Source organism: Thunnus maccoyii, chromosome 1 (assembly GCF_910596095.1).
Source record: "Thunnus maccoyii chromosome 1, fThuMac1.1, whole genome shotgun sequence".
In the NCBI taxonomy this organism is placed as follows: Eukaryota; Metazoa; Chordata; class Actinopteri; order Scombriformes; family Scombridae; genus Thunnus; species Thunnus maccoyii.
Window position 1 is genome coordinate 21340342 of NC_056533.1, and position 16317 is coordinate 21356658.

Genomic DNA, 16317 nt, shown 5'->3' on the forward strand with positions numbered 1-16317 from the left:
CCTTAATTCTAACTCTTCATTTATTTAAGTTATGTAGATTCATATACCTCACGTTTCTTTTTTACTATTAAATTAGTAAGTATTTAAACTATTAATATCTTAAAGAAAAGTGTGAGGGCAGTTAGAGTATCAGGGCGCAGCTGTTACAGCATGTGTGTCAGATCAGTTAAACTTCTCTCCCCCCTCTCTCAGTAGTGTATAGCTTGCCTGTTGCACCTCCTGTCTTTAATTTTAGGTCCTTAAATCCATTGGGCTTCTGTTACTGGTGGCAAATCAAAGGAATGTTTTTCTCCCGCACCCCAACATCAGCTCAGTCAGTCAACTGTGCAACAACCTCAACTTAAGGAACAATTAGGAAATCTCTAAATAAAGTTTGGTTTGACATGGGGCTTCTGTCCCAGCCATCCACATACATAACAGAGGAGGAAAAGGGGCGATCGGAAGGGGGCGGGTAGACAGGGGGAATGGCAACTGCTAGACAGGAATTGATTGCATTAATTGATATGCCAATATGTAAGCTTGTTACATCCACCATTGCTTAGGATGATGGCTAACAGGTCCTGCTGATCAATGGAACCAATAAAGGCCTCATCCATTAATGAGCAATGTGGTAATTAATGTTATCCCTAAACCAATTACCACAGGCAGTGCATCTACAGGAAAACACAGCAAGTAGTCCAACCAGGTTATCTCTGTTATACTCTTAGCAATTTTCTCATGTAGCCTCTTTACTGCTCTGTGAGTTAACATGGCTGTAAGGCTGCACTCTAGTCCAGTCTATTCACAGCACATACAAAAAATGTTATTGTAGGGTTATTGCAAAGGTTATCAAACAAATTGAAAATAAATTTTCAAAAGAGTTTTATTTAATATTGTATTTAAATGATACCACATTATTTATTGCCTCTGCCTTAGAGAACCAGCTAGCCACATATTCTAACCTAATCCAATTCATCTTGTTCATTTACAGGGGTTCAAGTTTGTAGAGCTGTAACTTTATTGTTTTTGTTAGGATCCCTCTTTCGCTCAGTCTCCTAAATCTCCATTTCCTCCTTTCTCTTCTTCTCCTCCCCCTCCTTTTTCTCCCTTTCCACCTCCTCCCTCTTCTTCTTCTCTAATATTATGTGTACAGCAGACACTGAGGTAGTTAGGTGTCAAATGTTCCCCACTCTTCAGACAACAACCAAAAAAAACCCCACAGATATCACAGATGACAGTGATATGACAAACGGGTTTGTTGGACAATAACTCTTGCACCGTATAATTATTATGCCTCTAATTACACATGTTACATGCAGTGTAGTCTATGTGGTGAAGAATGTGTCTGTAGCAAGTGTCCATTGCCACAAAAGCCTGATTGTCTTGACGGTTGCGACACAGACCAAACCACAGATTTAGAGCCAAGAAAACAAGCCAAGAAAACGACAAGTGTCTCCAATAGACACACTGTCTGTACATGAATAATAGCAGGCTTATAAATTGATACTATTGTTTTAATGTTTTAAAGTAATAATTGTCTTACCTATTCATTACCTTATTCATTTTCAATCATCTCATCTTCAAATAACACAGGGTTTTCTGCATTTTATTGCAAGGTTATTGTTAAGGAACAAAAGAGAAGTATAGTGTGACTGTTGATGCTTTACTGTGAGTCTGACTTTGAAAACAATTGAGTGTTAAGTAAATGACAGTCACACTGCTTGTCGGCCCTACCCTCTTCCTCCAGCCATTTACAGTAAATGCATTTCATTCATTGAGCTTAAATGGCAGCTGCAGTTGGTTTCAATTAATTATGGAAGCTTGTCTGAAACTTGTGTTTGTTCAGTCTTGCGAGACATAAGTATTATATGTCACTTGAATGTGTGATGTGGTGTATATTTAATGTATTTAAGTAACACCTAAATGCAGGAACGATACTATTCCTGTAAATAGACATTTATAATGCGAACATTCATATATTTATAACTTACTTCTCAATTTGGAAAGGAAAGCTGTTATGAACACATACAACTAACAAAATACAGGAGAAAGTTCATGCTTATACATTAATTACTCCTCCTTAAACAGAATAAACAAGATAAGAAACAGAGCTAAGTGTGAGATGATGACTTATTAGTTGGGATAGTGCAGAAAGGCCCATCTGTCTCTCTGCCTATTATCCGAGGCCTTAATCGGGACTTACAGCAGGGCAGGCTAAATAAACAGTAAGTAAGTTGTCTTGGGTAGAGGAACGTCAATGCCTGCAACTTGCTCAAGCCTTTACTCTGAATGGTTCTGTATTGACCCCTCAGGACCCCCTGAGAATTCCCTAATTGAAAATTAATATTGAATCAATGCCGCGGGCCATTTGCATATTGATTATAAACATCCAGGAAGGCACCGAGTATGTCTGGGATCAATAGGGCCCTTCTGCAGCAGGCCGAGTGCACTACATCACATGGCAGCTGCTTGCTCCTGAGGTTAATGACTGCTGCTTGTTAAGGAGCTCTTGTCAGGTAGAATCCAGCCGCAGGGTCTTTCTGCCAAAGCTGGCAGCAGGTGAACTGTGGAGGGTGGAAGAGGGGGTACTGATGGTGCTGATGAAGGGGAAATATGGGATTCGGGCAACCCCATATGTTTTAAGTGACATAGAGTCCAAGTGTTTCTCTGCATTACCTGTGTAGCGACTAGTAAGCATCATTGTTGCTTTGAACATGAGTTTATATCCTCTTTTTGGCACCCTAATGTTAAACTCTGATAACTCCATAACACAGACCATAAAATACTCCAACCATGTGTGTTTATATTGTATATGTCAGTAGCAAACCGTGACTCTTAAACCATGGCCCTCTGACCCCCCCGTTCCCTCGCTGGGGGAAAAAAAGCAAACTACCAGCCTAGCTTACTGTGTCCTCTGCTATTGTACTGCAAAAGTTACCTATGACAGTTCCAGTTCTGAAACAAAAATTAAGACGCTAGTCCAGCCTTAGCAATGCAATGAGCAAACAGCCTGGAGAAAGTGAGAGTTATCACCAAAACAAAAAACAGCCAATATAAGAATCATATCATTAGATTGGCACAGTGGCCTATTAAATATGTATGTTATGGTTTATTTAGTCATTATGCAGAATTACCGGTCAATCTGTAAATTTACCAACTCAGCTAAATTTACACATTGACCGGTAATTCTGCATAATGACCGTTTTCCCAAATAAACCTTAACATATACAAAACAGTGGCATTGACAGCCAAAATAAAATCAGTTGGCATGACAGCCTATTAGACTTTAAATAACTTACCCTTTGATTATTGCATTACTTTTATTTCAAGCTTCATTCGAAGTTAATCTTGAAAATGGCGTGGATAATAAATTCGCAACGATGTCCTCCTCACTAGCTGTAACGGTACTCGTGCCTTCCATCGTGAACCAACAGGCTAGTTAACTAGCTAGTTTATCTGCATTTTTTCTTTTTTTTCCCTGCTAGCTTGTTATTCATGTCCCCCACAGCAGGCAGAACTTGTCATTAAGTTAGCCATAACAAAGGCCACCCATTTAGAGGGAAGATATGATTGGTCAATTTAACGGGCATTTGAAATTAGTCTTGTTGAATTGCTATCGCTCAGCAAATTTATAGCTGGACCACCAATCACAGAGCTGAATACATAGCATTTTCTTCCCAGCAACTGCAGAGTCAGCAAAATTCTTATAGGGAGACAAAGGGGCTTCTTTCATTTAACCCTTCACAAACAGAATAGGCAGGTTTGAAGGGTTTATTTCCTCAGAAACATTTTGTTTAGATGTTGATTTTGAATTGATAAAATAAAATTAGAACATATGACTTTATAAAAATTATTTTTTAGAATATCTAAGGCCCTCTCTGAGGGCCTAGAGGGCCCTGACGGTTTCCCTCTGGTATATGTGTGTGTATAAGAGAGGATAAGGAAAGTAGGCTGATCAAAGATAACGGCAACCATTTCCAGCCCCTGAAGGGAAAGAAAACAATACTAGGTAGATCAAAAAGGCCCTTTTTAATTTGAAATGAAACTTTCACAGCATTACAAGACAAAGGAGACCCAGAATCCTCTACTTTCAAGCATAGATTAAGATTCAACACATACATTCCTCTCCCAAACCCCCCTTATAATAGTTTCCACATGTTGAAGAGATGTAAGAGGTGGAGGCAGGAGAGAAAGGATGGCAGCGGAGACAATGGAGTGAAAAGGTTAGATGCAGATAGATGGAGATGAAGCAAGAGAGCTCCATCAAACCACCTCCACTGGTAACCTGTGCATAGAATCCCACACTGGTTTAGTGGCAACACTGAAGCCTGGTTAATCTAATGGAACTCTCGAAAACTGGGTGATTCTCTGAACCCACAGGAGACAGCCGACCTGGTGTGAAGCACATGTGAGAGCAGTTTATCCTCCAGTCTATGAAAGGCAAGGTCTTGAATTAATGCCTCTGTGTAGTCTGTGTCCATTCTCCCCTTGCCACTGCCCCCCACCTCAGCCCACACCCTGCACTGGGAGCTAGGGTCTGGAAGCTGAGAATGGAGTGCCGGGCCCAGAGAACCAGGCTGCATCTGATTGCTTCATTACAGGCCCTTTCATTGACTTGGTTGCACTGAACTGATGAACTGAGGCAGTGGACAAGAGCACATAATAGGAAGAAATGAATTCTTATCACAACCTTCTCAGGAGGCCACTAGTCCTAGCTGGAGCCAAGAAAAGCCATGGCTGAATGGAGAGGAGGGGGCTGTATGCAGGCCCATTCATGAGCCAGAAGCTGGATCTAGACTGAGGACATGATGGAGCTTTAGGATGCTGGATCAGTTCACAGGGGAGGAACCATGAATCCTCAGAGAGCCATATTATTGTAGCCAGCTTGTTTTAATGATTGGTTTGGTGATTAGTGTTTGCTTTCTCCTGGTAACTGACACCCACGGCATAACATTTTTTCAATTGTTTATTCCAGCAGTCCTCCAGAGGCAGACCTTTGCTAGTTAGAGTCCCTGCTTCAGGCCCCATAGCAGCACCCAAACACCAACCACTGAGATGAATAATTAATTTTGTACCTTATTGGGCTCTCACCCCTAACTCTCCAAACTCTAGCTAATGAGTGAGAAGAGTCTTCTGCAGCGGGGACAATAACAGCACCCATTATAAAAACAACAGCAACACTAACAACCACAGCCATGCATACAATAAAAAATGGGAGGTGTAGTATAGCATAGCACCAATTTAGCAGCTGGCTTGGTCTCCATAGGGCAGGGGTTGTTAATCCCTGACCATGCCTTAGAGACTCTGACCGACCTGCTGATTTCCATGTCTATATGCCCAGTCAGCACTAAAACCGAGGAGGAGGAGGGTCGAAAAACCTACCCTTTACAAATGCAGCAGATGTGATCCTTAGACCATTAAATTAATAGTATCCTGTAAAAGTTAAAGTTACCTTAAATCATGTCATGTTGTGTCATCATAATGTTCCACGAGTGTGCATAAATTAAAAATCTGTTTAGTGGAGTCTGCTGATGGGCCGATCAGGTGCTTCACCTGCCAGTGCTCTCTCCCCTCTTCCTCTCTGCTTCCATCAAATCTCTCCCCTCCCCCCTCCTGCTCATACCTGTTCACTCGGCACAAAATGGATGCTGCAAAGCCATTTAATTGGCCTCCACTTCAGAATCCAAGGGCATTTGAAATGTCTCTTTAATAAAATCTCCCCCCACAGAGCTGTTCTTGACAGTGTTTGTGAAGAAGGTACTGTATTTGTGTGTGGTGTGGATGTTTTGTAGCCAGTGAACATTGGACAGTCTCGGTGTTCATCCTAAAGATGTGTTGGCATCAGTAAAAGCAACTGGGGTGTTGAGGATGCGTTTTATTCTTTTTTTTTTTTTTTTTGCATTGGATAAATGTTACAAGAACAGTATGAGACACACTAGTCATTTTGGTCATTTTAGAACAGCTGGCTCATGTTTTAGCCACATCATCAGTTCCATTTTTTTCCTTTCCTGTCTCTTACTCTCCTTCTCCTGTGGCTGAGCCAAAGATAACTGAGTAGCAGTGTTTGACTGTAATCACTCCAAGTCTCTTTCTCTGGAGAGCTGCACAGCGGGCAGCACAAATTCCACCCCTCTAGGAGCTTTCAGCCCACTTTCACAGTATTATGACATGTTCATGAAGAATCAGACAAAGACAAGTTTGCTTACATACCATATCATATTATGCACAAGTACATTAAACTGTTTAGCTTCATGTTATTTTGATGGATCTTAGAATCAACTGTAATCTAACTGCGGTTAGAAATAGAGAAAATTTGACCCACTCTGAGAGAGTACGCTCAACTGAACAAGTGGAAGAACGAGTCATTTAATAAAACTTTACAGCAAAAAAGAAGTCCTCATGCTGGGTGAACTGTGTAGGCCTGCTCTGTCAAGTGTCATTCTGAGGCATTGTTGAATCTCAGGTAAAATTGAAAGCCTAAAGCAATTTGGAATACTGATTAGTCTCAGATTAATACAGGCTGGATATACCACTGAGAGTAGAAGGATAACTAGTTTCAATGATGGTTGAGTTGGTGCATTGCATCCAATCATCTGGCTCTGAGTCTATTTTGTAATTAAGGCTGTAAGGTGTGCACATAATCAAATAAATAAATAATGCTGCCAGAATTATGTGATAATGAATTAATACATTACAAGAAGTGAATAAAGGAGCAGCTAATTGCATGAGATGAGTCTTTTTCATTAGCCTTTTGAGAGGAAATTTCATTATATGCATCACAAGCCATACTACCAGATGAAATCCAGCTTTAGAAATATGCAAATAGGGATAAAGTATTATGTTAGGAAAACCACAAGAATAACATCTAGTTTTGATTTTTTTTTTCATTTCACCTCTCTTCACTCCAAATAGAGACAAACAGGAAAGAGGACTACATTGGGTCTTTAAAAGAGAAATGCCTCATAACCCAGAGAAAGGTGCTGACCTGTGCCTGTAGTCTCTGTGTCTTTGAGGGTTTGTGGCTTTTCAGTGGCATTTAGTAGAAGCCTTTCTGGGAGATATAAAATATATGACTCCCTGAGTAAATTCGTATTTATTATTATTATTAGTAGTAGTACTAGTATTATTTTATATTGCAGTTTGGAATGACACATAACCTCACTCAAATATATATATTTTTGGCATATCTGCAATACATCTTGTCGTATTGATATTCAGTTTTGTTCTCTCTTTCTTTACCTAGTGTTGCAAGCAAAAAATAAACTTGGTTAAATGCATCTCCAATAATTGCACTGCAATGTTGGTTGATTATTTTGTACATAATTACAGTGGAAAACAACCTGTCTATTAAGCCTTTAATGGCAGTAATACAGAAAGCAATTACCATTACTTTGCTGCTCACCCTGAAAATAAAGATTTCTCTAAATGAAAGGATCCTCTGACTACTGCTAAGGCTAATTGTGTGGGGTCTTGTACAGACATCTGGTTGTACATCATTTGTAAGGGCTAAATGCTGATCAGTTAGGAAGGCCTTTACAAGCTGTGTCTTTAGTGTGTGTTTTTGGGTCTGCTCTGCTGCCAGGGAGTCTGATAGCTCTTGAATTATTTATCTATCAGGCTGCTGGACGGTAGTCACGGCGACCTAGGCCCCATAGTGGTTGTCTGGCGACATCTCCCTCCAACTGTAGCCATTAGCAGACAGGGGTAGGGGTGCTAATGAGCAGGGTGTAGTGTGCATGTGACCAGAGTTTTCTAACCCTTCCTAACATACAGATCCTCCGCACTGAATAAATACCTAGGAAAGATTTACAAAGATCTGAGTACAGAACTTTTTAATTAGGGGAAAAAACAAGGTTAGAAAAAGATTGAAAAAGAAAGATAGAAACAACCACCCGTTTTCCTATTAAGGAGAAATGTCAAGCGCGGTGGTGAAGCAATAGTCTGTGTGCATCCCTTTGTTGTCCTCCCTGACATTGAAGGCTAATTTTTCATGGTTATTTGAACTGGAAAATGAAAGAGAGGTTTGCGATTATTTCCTATAAATGACAACACAATCGCATTACGCTTCAGTACAAACACAGAGAGGATATTGCCTTTTCATATTTCATGTGAAAGTAATGGATGGGCTATGCAAAGAGTCACAGAAAGAAAGACAAATGGTGAAAGAAAGCTCCCTGTGTTTGATTTGTATTAGAAACTGAATGGATAGAGGTAGGGAGAGTTTTTTTCAATAAGTGGTAGCACTCTCATGGATGTTTTAAAGTGCCTGTGCAGTGTAATCATTGGATTTCTTTAGCAATTAGCCATGAGCATCCAGCTGGGGTGGTTGTTAGAAGAAAAGTTGCCCACTGTATCCACTTCGGTCTCTTCTAGAAAACCATATATCTATAGTATGGTCCCCCTGCACACTGTCTGTACATCTGGGCAGCTGTATAATGTAATAAATAAAAATAAGTGTAATAAATAAAGATAAAATATCAGCCGACCATCCTTCACCTCTCCTCTTAACTATCCTAAAACATCTGAACTTAGCAGGTCGTTAAACTTTTGAGAGAAAACACACATCAATGATACCCTATATTTTATATTTTAGATAAAATTGATTAGCAAAATTGGTATTCATAACCTTGTCAGATTCTGTTTTATCTTGGTGTACGCTTTCATAAACAAACAGCCAGCCAGGCCCAGGGCTGTGGATGGAGACTGGGAGGCAGGATGACCATCGCAGAGGATGGCAAACCAGCCCACTCTGGCGGGGCATGCTGAGAAATATGTTTGTGTACTTTAAGTTTACAAAGATTGAAGGACTGGCAGGAAAGCCTCTGCCGGCAGGACTCATGTAAATAGGACCCATGTGGGAGCTGTGAGCCGGACTCCTAACACGCGCTGAGGTAGGCGCTACATACATCCAACCATGGCAACATTGATTTTCTGAGCTAATACCTCCACAGAACAGTCCACAGGCAGATGGATGCACTACAAAGATATGCAAATGGTGCATTCAATAAATCGACAGGCAGAGATCTTTTTCAGACAGTCCACTGTACTGGTCTGCAGTGCCTAAAAGGAGAGATAAACAGATAAGTACCTGTTAATGGACACACACATACACGTATATGCACACTCACACAAACATACATGCACCTGCCTGTTACCTGGGAAAACTTAGATCGATAATAGAATTTCATGTTAAGCAGAACCGTCTCAGAAAAGCACATCAAATAAATGCTGGGACTATCCAACATTACCTTTTAATATGAAAGTGTTATTTTCAATGCGGCATGCTATATTTTTAATTTTCAAGGTTTTCTTCAAGAAAGCTTTTTGCAGTATATCTTCTGTATAATAACAAAACAAACTGTGTGTATAGTCATATTCAGTGTGCTTATTAGTCAGATATGAAACAAAAGCTGCTGGGTGTATGTCATATATAATAGATGTGGGCTGTCTTGTTAAGCCCAGCAGGCTGTATGTGGCTGTGTCTCTGTGGAGAAAGGCTCTGAAGCTCGCTGTACCTGGTAATTAAAGAGAGTTTGTGGCAAAAGCCAAACATCAGGAGAGATGAGCTATGAACAAAAGAGCTGTGACAGTTTCAGGTTATGTGATTTTTGTGTCCCTTTTTTGCCAAATGAAAAATCAATACATTTTCCGGGTTATACATATTCAGAGTGTCCACCAAGCTTCCGCCCTGATGGAGAGAGGGGCGGGGGACTGTGGGCTAGAGTGGGGGGAGTCGCCTGTTCGCCTGTCATAACTGTACCATCGCATTTTCCAACCCACTGGTGAATATTTCAGAGTTGATGTGATTGCCCTTCATGACAGCGGTGATGCTTTTTTTTTTTTTTTCAAACACCCCTTCAGCCACCCCCACACTCCGTCAACCCACCCCAATTCTGTTTGGTCCCTTTGAATAGCTGCAAATAGGTGAAGGCATTGTTGTGTTAGCTGGAGGAAAAAGAAAAAGATGCATTAATAAAAGGAGGTTGATTTAAGAGGAGGCAGCAGTGGAAGATGATAAGCATAAATGCATGGCAGGGGGTGGCAGAGAGGCAGAGTGACTCTTTGTGCAGGACAATGTCCCTCAGGCAGAGTAGATGGAAGAGCATTGCCCAGTGATGTTTTTGCCCCCCATCCAGGCTTTTAGCCCACCATCCTAGCAGGAAAAAGTACAGCCTGCATCTTCCATTGTGGACATAATATGTGTTAGTGAGCGCCCATCATCCTGGACATTCAAGGAAGTCTCAGTGTGGTGTGTGTGTGTGTGTGTATGTGTGTGTATGTGTGTGTGTGTGTGTGTGTCAGCTGGGGCAGAAGAGTGAGCAGTCCCTGAATGCTCACTCCCTATGCAGCCACATTAACCTAGATCCTCCTCTCCTTCATCACTCAAGTAAAACACAAAGAGGAAAGAAGTAGAGCGGCACTCGCTTTATCCTTTCTATTTGTAATGTATCTAAACATGCCATTATCACGAGAAGTATTTCTAATTAGTTCAATTTCCCATGAGATAACACTTTGGGGGGAACATTTAATATACCACATGGTGCTTAATAACAGTTCCTAATTTACTAAGTATCAAAAAGCACAAAAAAGTATTCAAAAAAGTAGTAGAGTGTAGCTTGTGTAAATGTTTTTTCTCCTCTGTTAAAGAATAATATTGTCGTATACAAAAAAACTTGACTTATGTGTGACTTTTTGTGACCTGAACACACTGAGCGTCCTTTAAAATGACCGGTGACTTTGAAAGGCAAGGGGGATCAAATTAAGTATTGTGTGGAAGACCTATGGGGCTGGTTTGATGAGCAGCCACCACCGGGAGAGCAGTGGAGCGGTGGAGGAGGGGGGTTGCTGCGATATTGTTCTAAGGCAGTGTGAGCTATCACTGCTGTTTGTGATTAACTTGCCGTTTAAAGTTTTTTTAGTTATTAGCTGCCCTAACCCCGTACCCCTCCTCCATCTTCTGCACCTCCTCCTCCTCCTTCGCTGCACCCCCCCACTCCCCCTCCTCCTCTCCCCTCCTGCCCTCAGCCCCATGGAGACACAAAGTATTCATTCACATTTAGATCCTGAGGTCACAGCAGGGCCAGCAGGGAGAGGCCAGCGTGTCCCCCCATAGACAGGTCAGGAATCTAACACGTAACTCCGACCAGCAGCGCTGAGGTAGCTTACTCTTCTTTCCTTTCAAAATGTGAAAGTGTGTGGGAGAGAGGGAGTGACAGTATGAGTGAGAAAAGGAGAGTGCAGAGACAGACACACTTTTACTTTGTGTGTGTGTGTGAGTGTGTGTGTGTGTGCTTTGATTTTGATACGTTTTTTTTTCCTACACTTTCATTCATTTTAAATATTACTGTTTGGATTTTTGAATGTATCTCATATTCAAAATTGATGTCCATATAATTGAATACAGCTGGAATACATCAGGATAATCAACATACATATCAGTATGAATGTTTATCAAGTCATTTTAAATGCTTTTTTTTTTTTTTTTTACACAACATAACATGTGTCCACATTTTAATTCAGCTTTACGCTTTGCAGTGCAGTGGTCAGTATGGTTACTGATAATGACATGTTGTGGTTTATTGGTTGTTCATAAGCAAAAGCCCCTCTTGTCTCTGACTAGATTGCGGGCATGTTTTGCTCTGTTGTGGTTTTATGAGAGGTAGCTTGTGAGGACGCAAGGAGGGAGCTTGAGAGTGTGTGTGTCAGGACGGGGGTTACGAGGGGTGGGGGAGTGTTTTCCTGTGTGTTGTGCTTTAAAAGGGGGGTCTTGCGTATGGGGCGCAGAGGTGCTGATATGAGGAGCGGACAATGCATGAAAGCCCTCAGCATGGGTCTGTGTCTCATTGTCCCATGGTACCCTCCTGTCACTTTCATTTTGCACCCTCTAGTCCAGAGTCAGGCCAACTTTGATATAAGGAAGGGGTGCAAGGGATGATGGGGGGAGCAAGAGGGGGATTTTTAAAAGAAGAAGTAGGGGAGAAAGATAGAGTCTGTGAAGTGTGAAATAAGATTGCTTTTTATCCGACAGTGCAGCGCTAAAGAAAAGGAAGCTGTCCGGCCCTGGATAAAGCGGGGGAAGCACACCTCTGATTTACAGTGCGGGCCTGTGACACCTGGTTAAAATGATAACAACAGCCTCAATAATCATAATGAGAGTAATGAGAGCTTAGACACACAGCTCCGCACAAGAGCCCAGAGAGAAACGGAGCTCAACCCTCGCTCCCAGTACTCGAGAGCCGGGGAGAGGGAGAAGCTCAGCTCAGCCCCTGCACTGGTTCCCCAGGACTTACGAAAGCCAAGAGAGATAGACAAGACAGTGCTGTTGACTGAGATACTGTATACTCAACAAAAAGTGCAGACTGTCACTACTGTTTGAGGAACACTGGAGCCCTTCTCAGGTAGGACTGGAATTCTGTACTTTAATGGAGGCAGTTATCATCATAGCAGTGTATTCTGCCGAGGCCGAGGATGGAGGAGGAGCCTGACCTAGTGAAAGATATCTAGAGTGACTATTATTACTTGCTGCTGCTCTTCTCTACAGTCTGGGAAGGAATACTGGAAAGTGCAGTGGTTACCATCAATTATTTATTAGGCCGTTTGTGCTTGTCAGTCTGATTAGCATTAGTGTAATCACTGCTCTTCAGGGGAAAGGAAGGCTGCTCTCTCTCATCTGAAGGTAATCTTGCTGTTTTCAGTGTCTCATCTTCACCGGACGCCTCTTGCATAGCATCTGCTTTTGTCATCTCCACATATTTCTTCCCTTTTTCCCCCCCAACCCCGCGTGTTTCTCTCTGTTGCTGCTTGGCCCCTTCCCCCGCACCTCATTAATGTGTGTGAGCAAGTTGCTCTCTCCTAGCTTGTATAGAGTGACACCTATGGGCCTGATTAAGCCTCTGCACTCACTGGCAAAATACGAGAGGGGAAGACTGCTAAGCGTCTAGATGGTGTGTGAGTGTGTGCATACGTACGTCTGTGCACGTGTGTGTGTGTGTGTGTGTGTGTATGTCTGGGAGATGCTAGAACAGAGAGCCCATGGACTGTCCCTACTGAGTGACTGGCAGAGCAAAGCTGATATTTATATGCTCAGAACAGATGAGTGTAATCTCTGTGTCGGCTATGGGCTTATTCAGCTTGCATGATTAGATTAATGGAACTGTTTCATATCATTGTATTAGGATGGTTAATGAAGACAATTAATTAGAAGACAACCTTCAGGCTATTGTCCTTTACATCTCTGAGATTTGGGTTAGAAATGGCCTGCTGCCATAGCTTTGAGTGTTTCTCCTCATCTATTTTCAGAGTTAATCTATGGCTACAATTTTAGTGTCTCTTCCATTTGCATCCTACTCTTAGGCCACTCATGACCTTTCATTAATTATGGTCGGCCCGGCTTTAATCATTCTGTAATACCATTGGAGATGAGATGAGGAATAGGCAAAGCCATTTGCCACTTAAAGATGTAACACTGCTCCTGGAATTAAATGTCTGCATTTCTGCATAAATTATGGACGGTGTTGTGTGTGCTGAAAGTGTCATACATGTTGATTTAAACATCTAAATAAAGAAGTATTGAAAATGCGAGGAAGAAAAAAATATTGCACATGTGAGCATGTACAGTATGCGTACAGGAAGTTGGGGGTTGGCACAGTGAAGCTGAATAGCATTAGAATGTTGGCTGCCTATCACAGTAATATTTAAGCATAAAAATGTGTCGTGTGTTGAGCACAAAGTGTGTATTAATGTGTAGGTGGGGAATTAGTCTCACTACAAGTGTCACATAACTAAGAAATGACACCTTGCCCCGTTTTTAAAGGTGAAGAAATTTACCTGGGGATTATTTTGTAATCTGAGCACCTATGCAGCTGTACTGTATCCTAATTCGTGCAGAGTTGTAGAGATTTATGCAGGCAGGAGTTAGATGGGATTTTGGGCAATATATCTCTGGTTTTTGTGGGAATGTTTAAGATCTGCCTCACCAGCATGGGATGGGCAGCACTGGATGGAGATGTTGCCTTGGAAACATAATAGAAACATAGTTAAAAATAAAAGAATAAACTGTATTCATGTGTATGGGATCCAAGGAACACTTAAATATGCTTTTTACTAGGAGCAAGTCAGCCCTTTTAAATACTTTTATTTAAACACAGGATCATTGGATCACAGGATCGGCTTTTAGCAGTAATGTGTAACAACACAATCCATACACCAGTCACTCTGCTCAGAAAGATGTTTCCTACAGCATTTGTATCAGCAAGCAGGAAATGGAAGCTATTGCTTAGGTCTTGCTAGTAATACATCAGTGTTTCCATTTACTTTGATTTTTAACCCCAAATGTATAAACATGCAGTTGTGTCTATAATAATACAATGATTGTCATGGTAATAAACACTTGTTATGATTTTGTTGCTATAGTGTACACTCAATCAACAAAATTATGTGTCTTAAAAGTATATGTTGTAGAAATTCTGAAATCTTCAACCTATTTCGTTTAAGCTACTGAGAAAAACAGACAGTCAATTTTCTTTCTCTCACACAGCAGATAATGAAATGTCAAATCAAAAAACAGTAATTTCCTTTAATGTATTTTTTTTCCATTTATAAACATGACTTATTTGCATAAGGTGTCTAAATTTACCTATTCAGCAGAAAAATCGTGATGTTTGTGAATATTCTGTTTGTGAGTAAGAATTGTAAGGGATTGAGAGAATAGTCACGTGGTCTCAGAAATGTAAGAGTGTTCAAAGTATATCCATGATAATGACACATACCGCAGTTTGAGAACACAATGTCAACTTTGTATGGAGTGTATGCAATGTTTCATAACTGATGGGATAAACAGTGAGTGTTGGGGATAATGTAACATCATAAAAGTGGTTTTGGCTGTGGGTAGTCATGTGGTGAGCTAAGATTGGATGTGTGATGACTGCAGGGCTGAATACTTGAACAGGATATTTCAGTAGCTGTTGTAGCATTGTCAATATATCAATAGCTCACAGAGTAGAGACCTGAGCATGAAAGCATTTTCAAAAGAGCATTTAAGTACTTTTGATGAGAATTAGCTGACTTGTGTAATAACTGATCGGGCCTATTGACTGTGGCCTAGTTTACTGTTGTCAAATCAATGCTATTGCATGCAAGTCCCACTACTTTTAAACAAAAGTAACAGGCAAAGGGGATGTTCAGGGGGCACTGGAGGGAAATAAACAAGATTGATGCCCTTTTTATTATCTGTTTTTGCTATCTTTTCCTCTGTGTGTTACTTACAAATGGCATTATCGGATATCCATTGTTTGGACTTCGATGCTGCTAAATGGCCTGATATATCGAGCTGAGGCTTTTAAGGTGGTTACAGGGGATTTCTGCCTTTGACTTGGCATAAAAATAAAATGAATTGTGGCTCTGAAAGTTTTAAATATTTATGATTTTTTTTTTTTTTTTTTTGCAATAGTAGGATAGAAGAAGTGAAATGAGGCTTGTATTGGTAAGTAACCTAGCAGATTGCAGCAGGGGACATAAGTGTGTGTGTGTGTGTTAGTGTGTGTGTGTGTGTGTGTGTGTATGTGTGTGAGAAACAGAATGAGGTCTTGTCTAGTATAAGGTCTCTCTCTTGAAGGATACTGCTCACAGAATTATTTTTCCATCTGCCTACTTCAGACCACATGTGCACACATTAAACAGAGGAAACCATATTTTTTGTCATGCTCTTCAGTACATGGTAAATAATAATGAATTGGACCCATATTTGAATATAAATATAATACTACTACTACTACTACTACTAATACTAATACTACTACTACTAATACTAATACTACTACTACTACTAATAATAATAATAATAATAATAATAATAATAATAATAATAATAATTTGTCCCTCCTATATAATTTGACTCTGATTTTATAATCCTTGTCAAAATACATTTCAAATTGGTGATCGGACAGCACAGGACAGAAAGCAGAAAGCAGATTCTGCCCTCTTTGTCTGCTAGCCTTGCAACTGTGTGTCAGCAAATGTAATTGTTGCAAGCTCCTATAGAAAAAAACGCTGCCGTCCCTTTAAGTGCTTCCACCAATTCTGATGGCGTGGTGATTTACATATCCCATCCTCCCTCCCCCTTCAGGAGAGCTGAGCGAGGATGTGGAGGCTGCTAGTGAGACCACCACAGACCAGGAGGACCAAACCAAAGACAGAGAAAGTGGGGGGGAGAAGGAGCTCACCAAAGGGACAGGTAAGGCCAATATTTACACCACACACATTTAGGGAGCACTGTTCACAGGAAACATCTGGACCTGCACCTGAATAGTGCTGCACATTAGGCCTTTTGTCTAATTTAAT

At 40.9% G+C, this 16317-nt stretch overlaps 1 protein-coding gene across 3 annotated transcripts in view; it reads left to right on the forward strand.

Annotated features, from left to right (window-relative positions):
- The window catches only part of zfhx3b (zinc finger homeobox 3b), a 344746-nt gene that overhangs the window by 300899 nt on the left and 27530 nt on the right, over positions 1–16317 (forward strand). For all 3 annotated transcript variants that reach the window (XM_042396488.1, XM_042397285.1, XM_042398099.1), the window contains one exon: positions 16103–16210. In XM_042396488.1, the coding sequence (XP_042252422.1) occupies positions 16103–16210 (108 nt within the window). The remainder of the gene's footprint in view (positions 1–16102; positions 16211–16317) is intronic.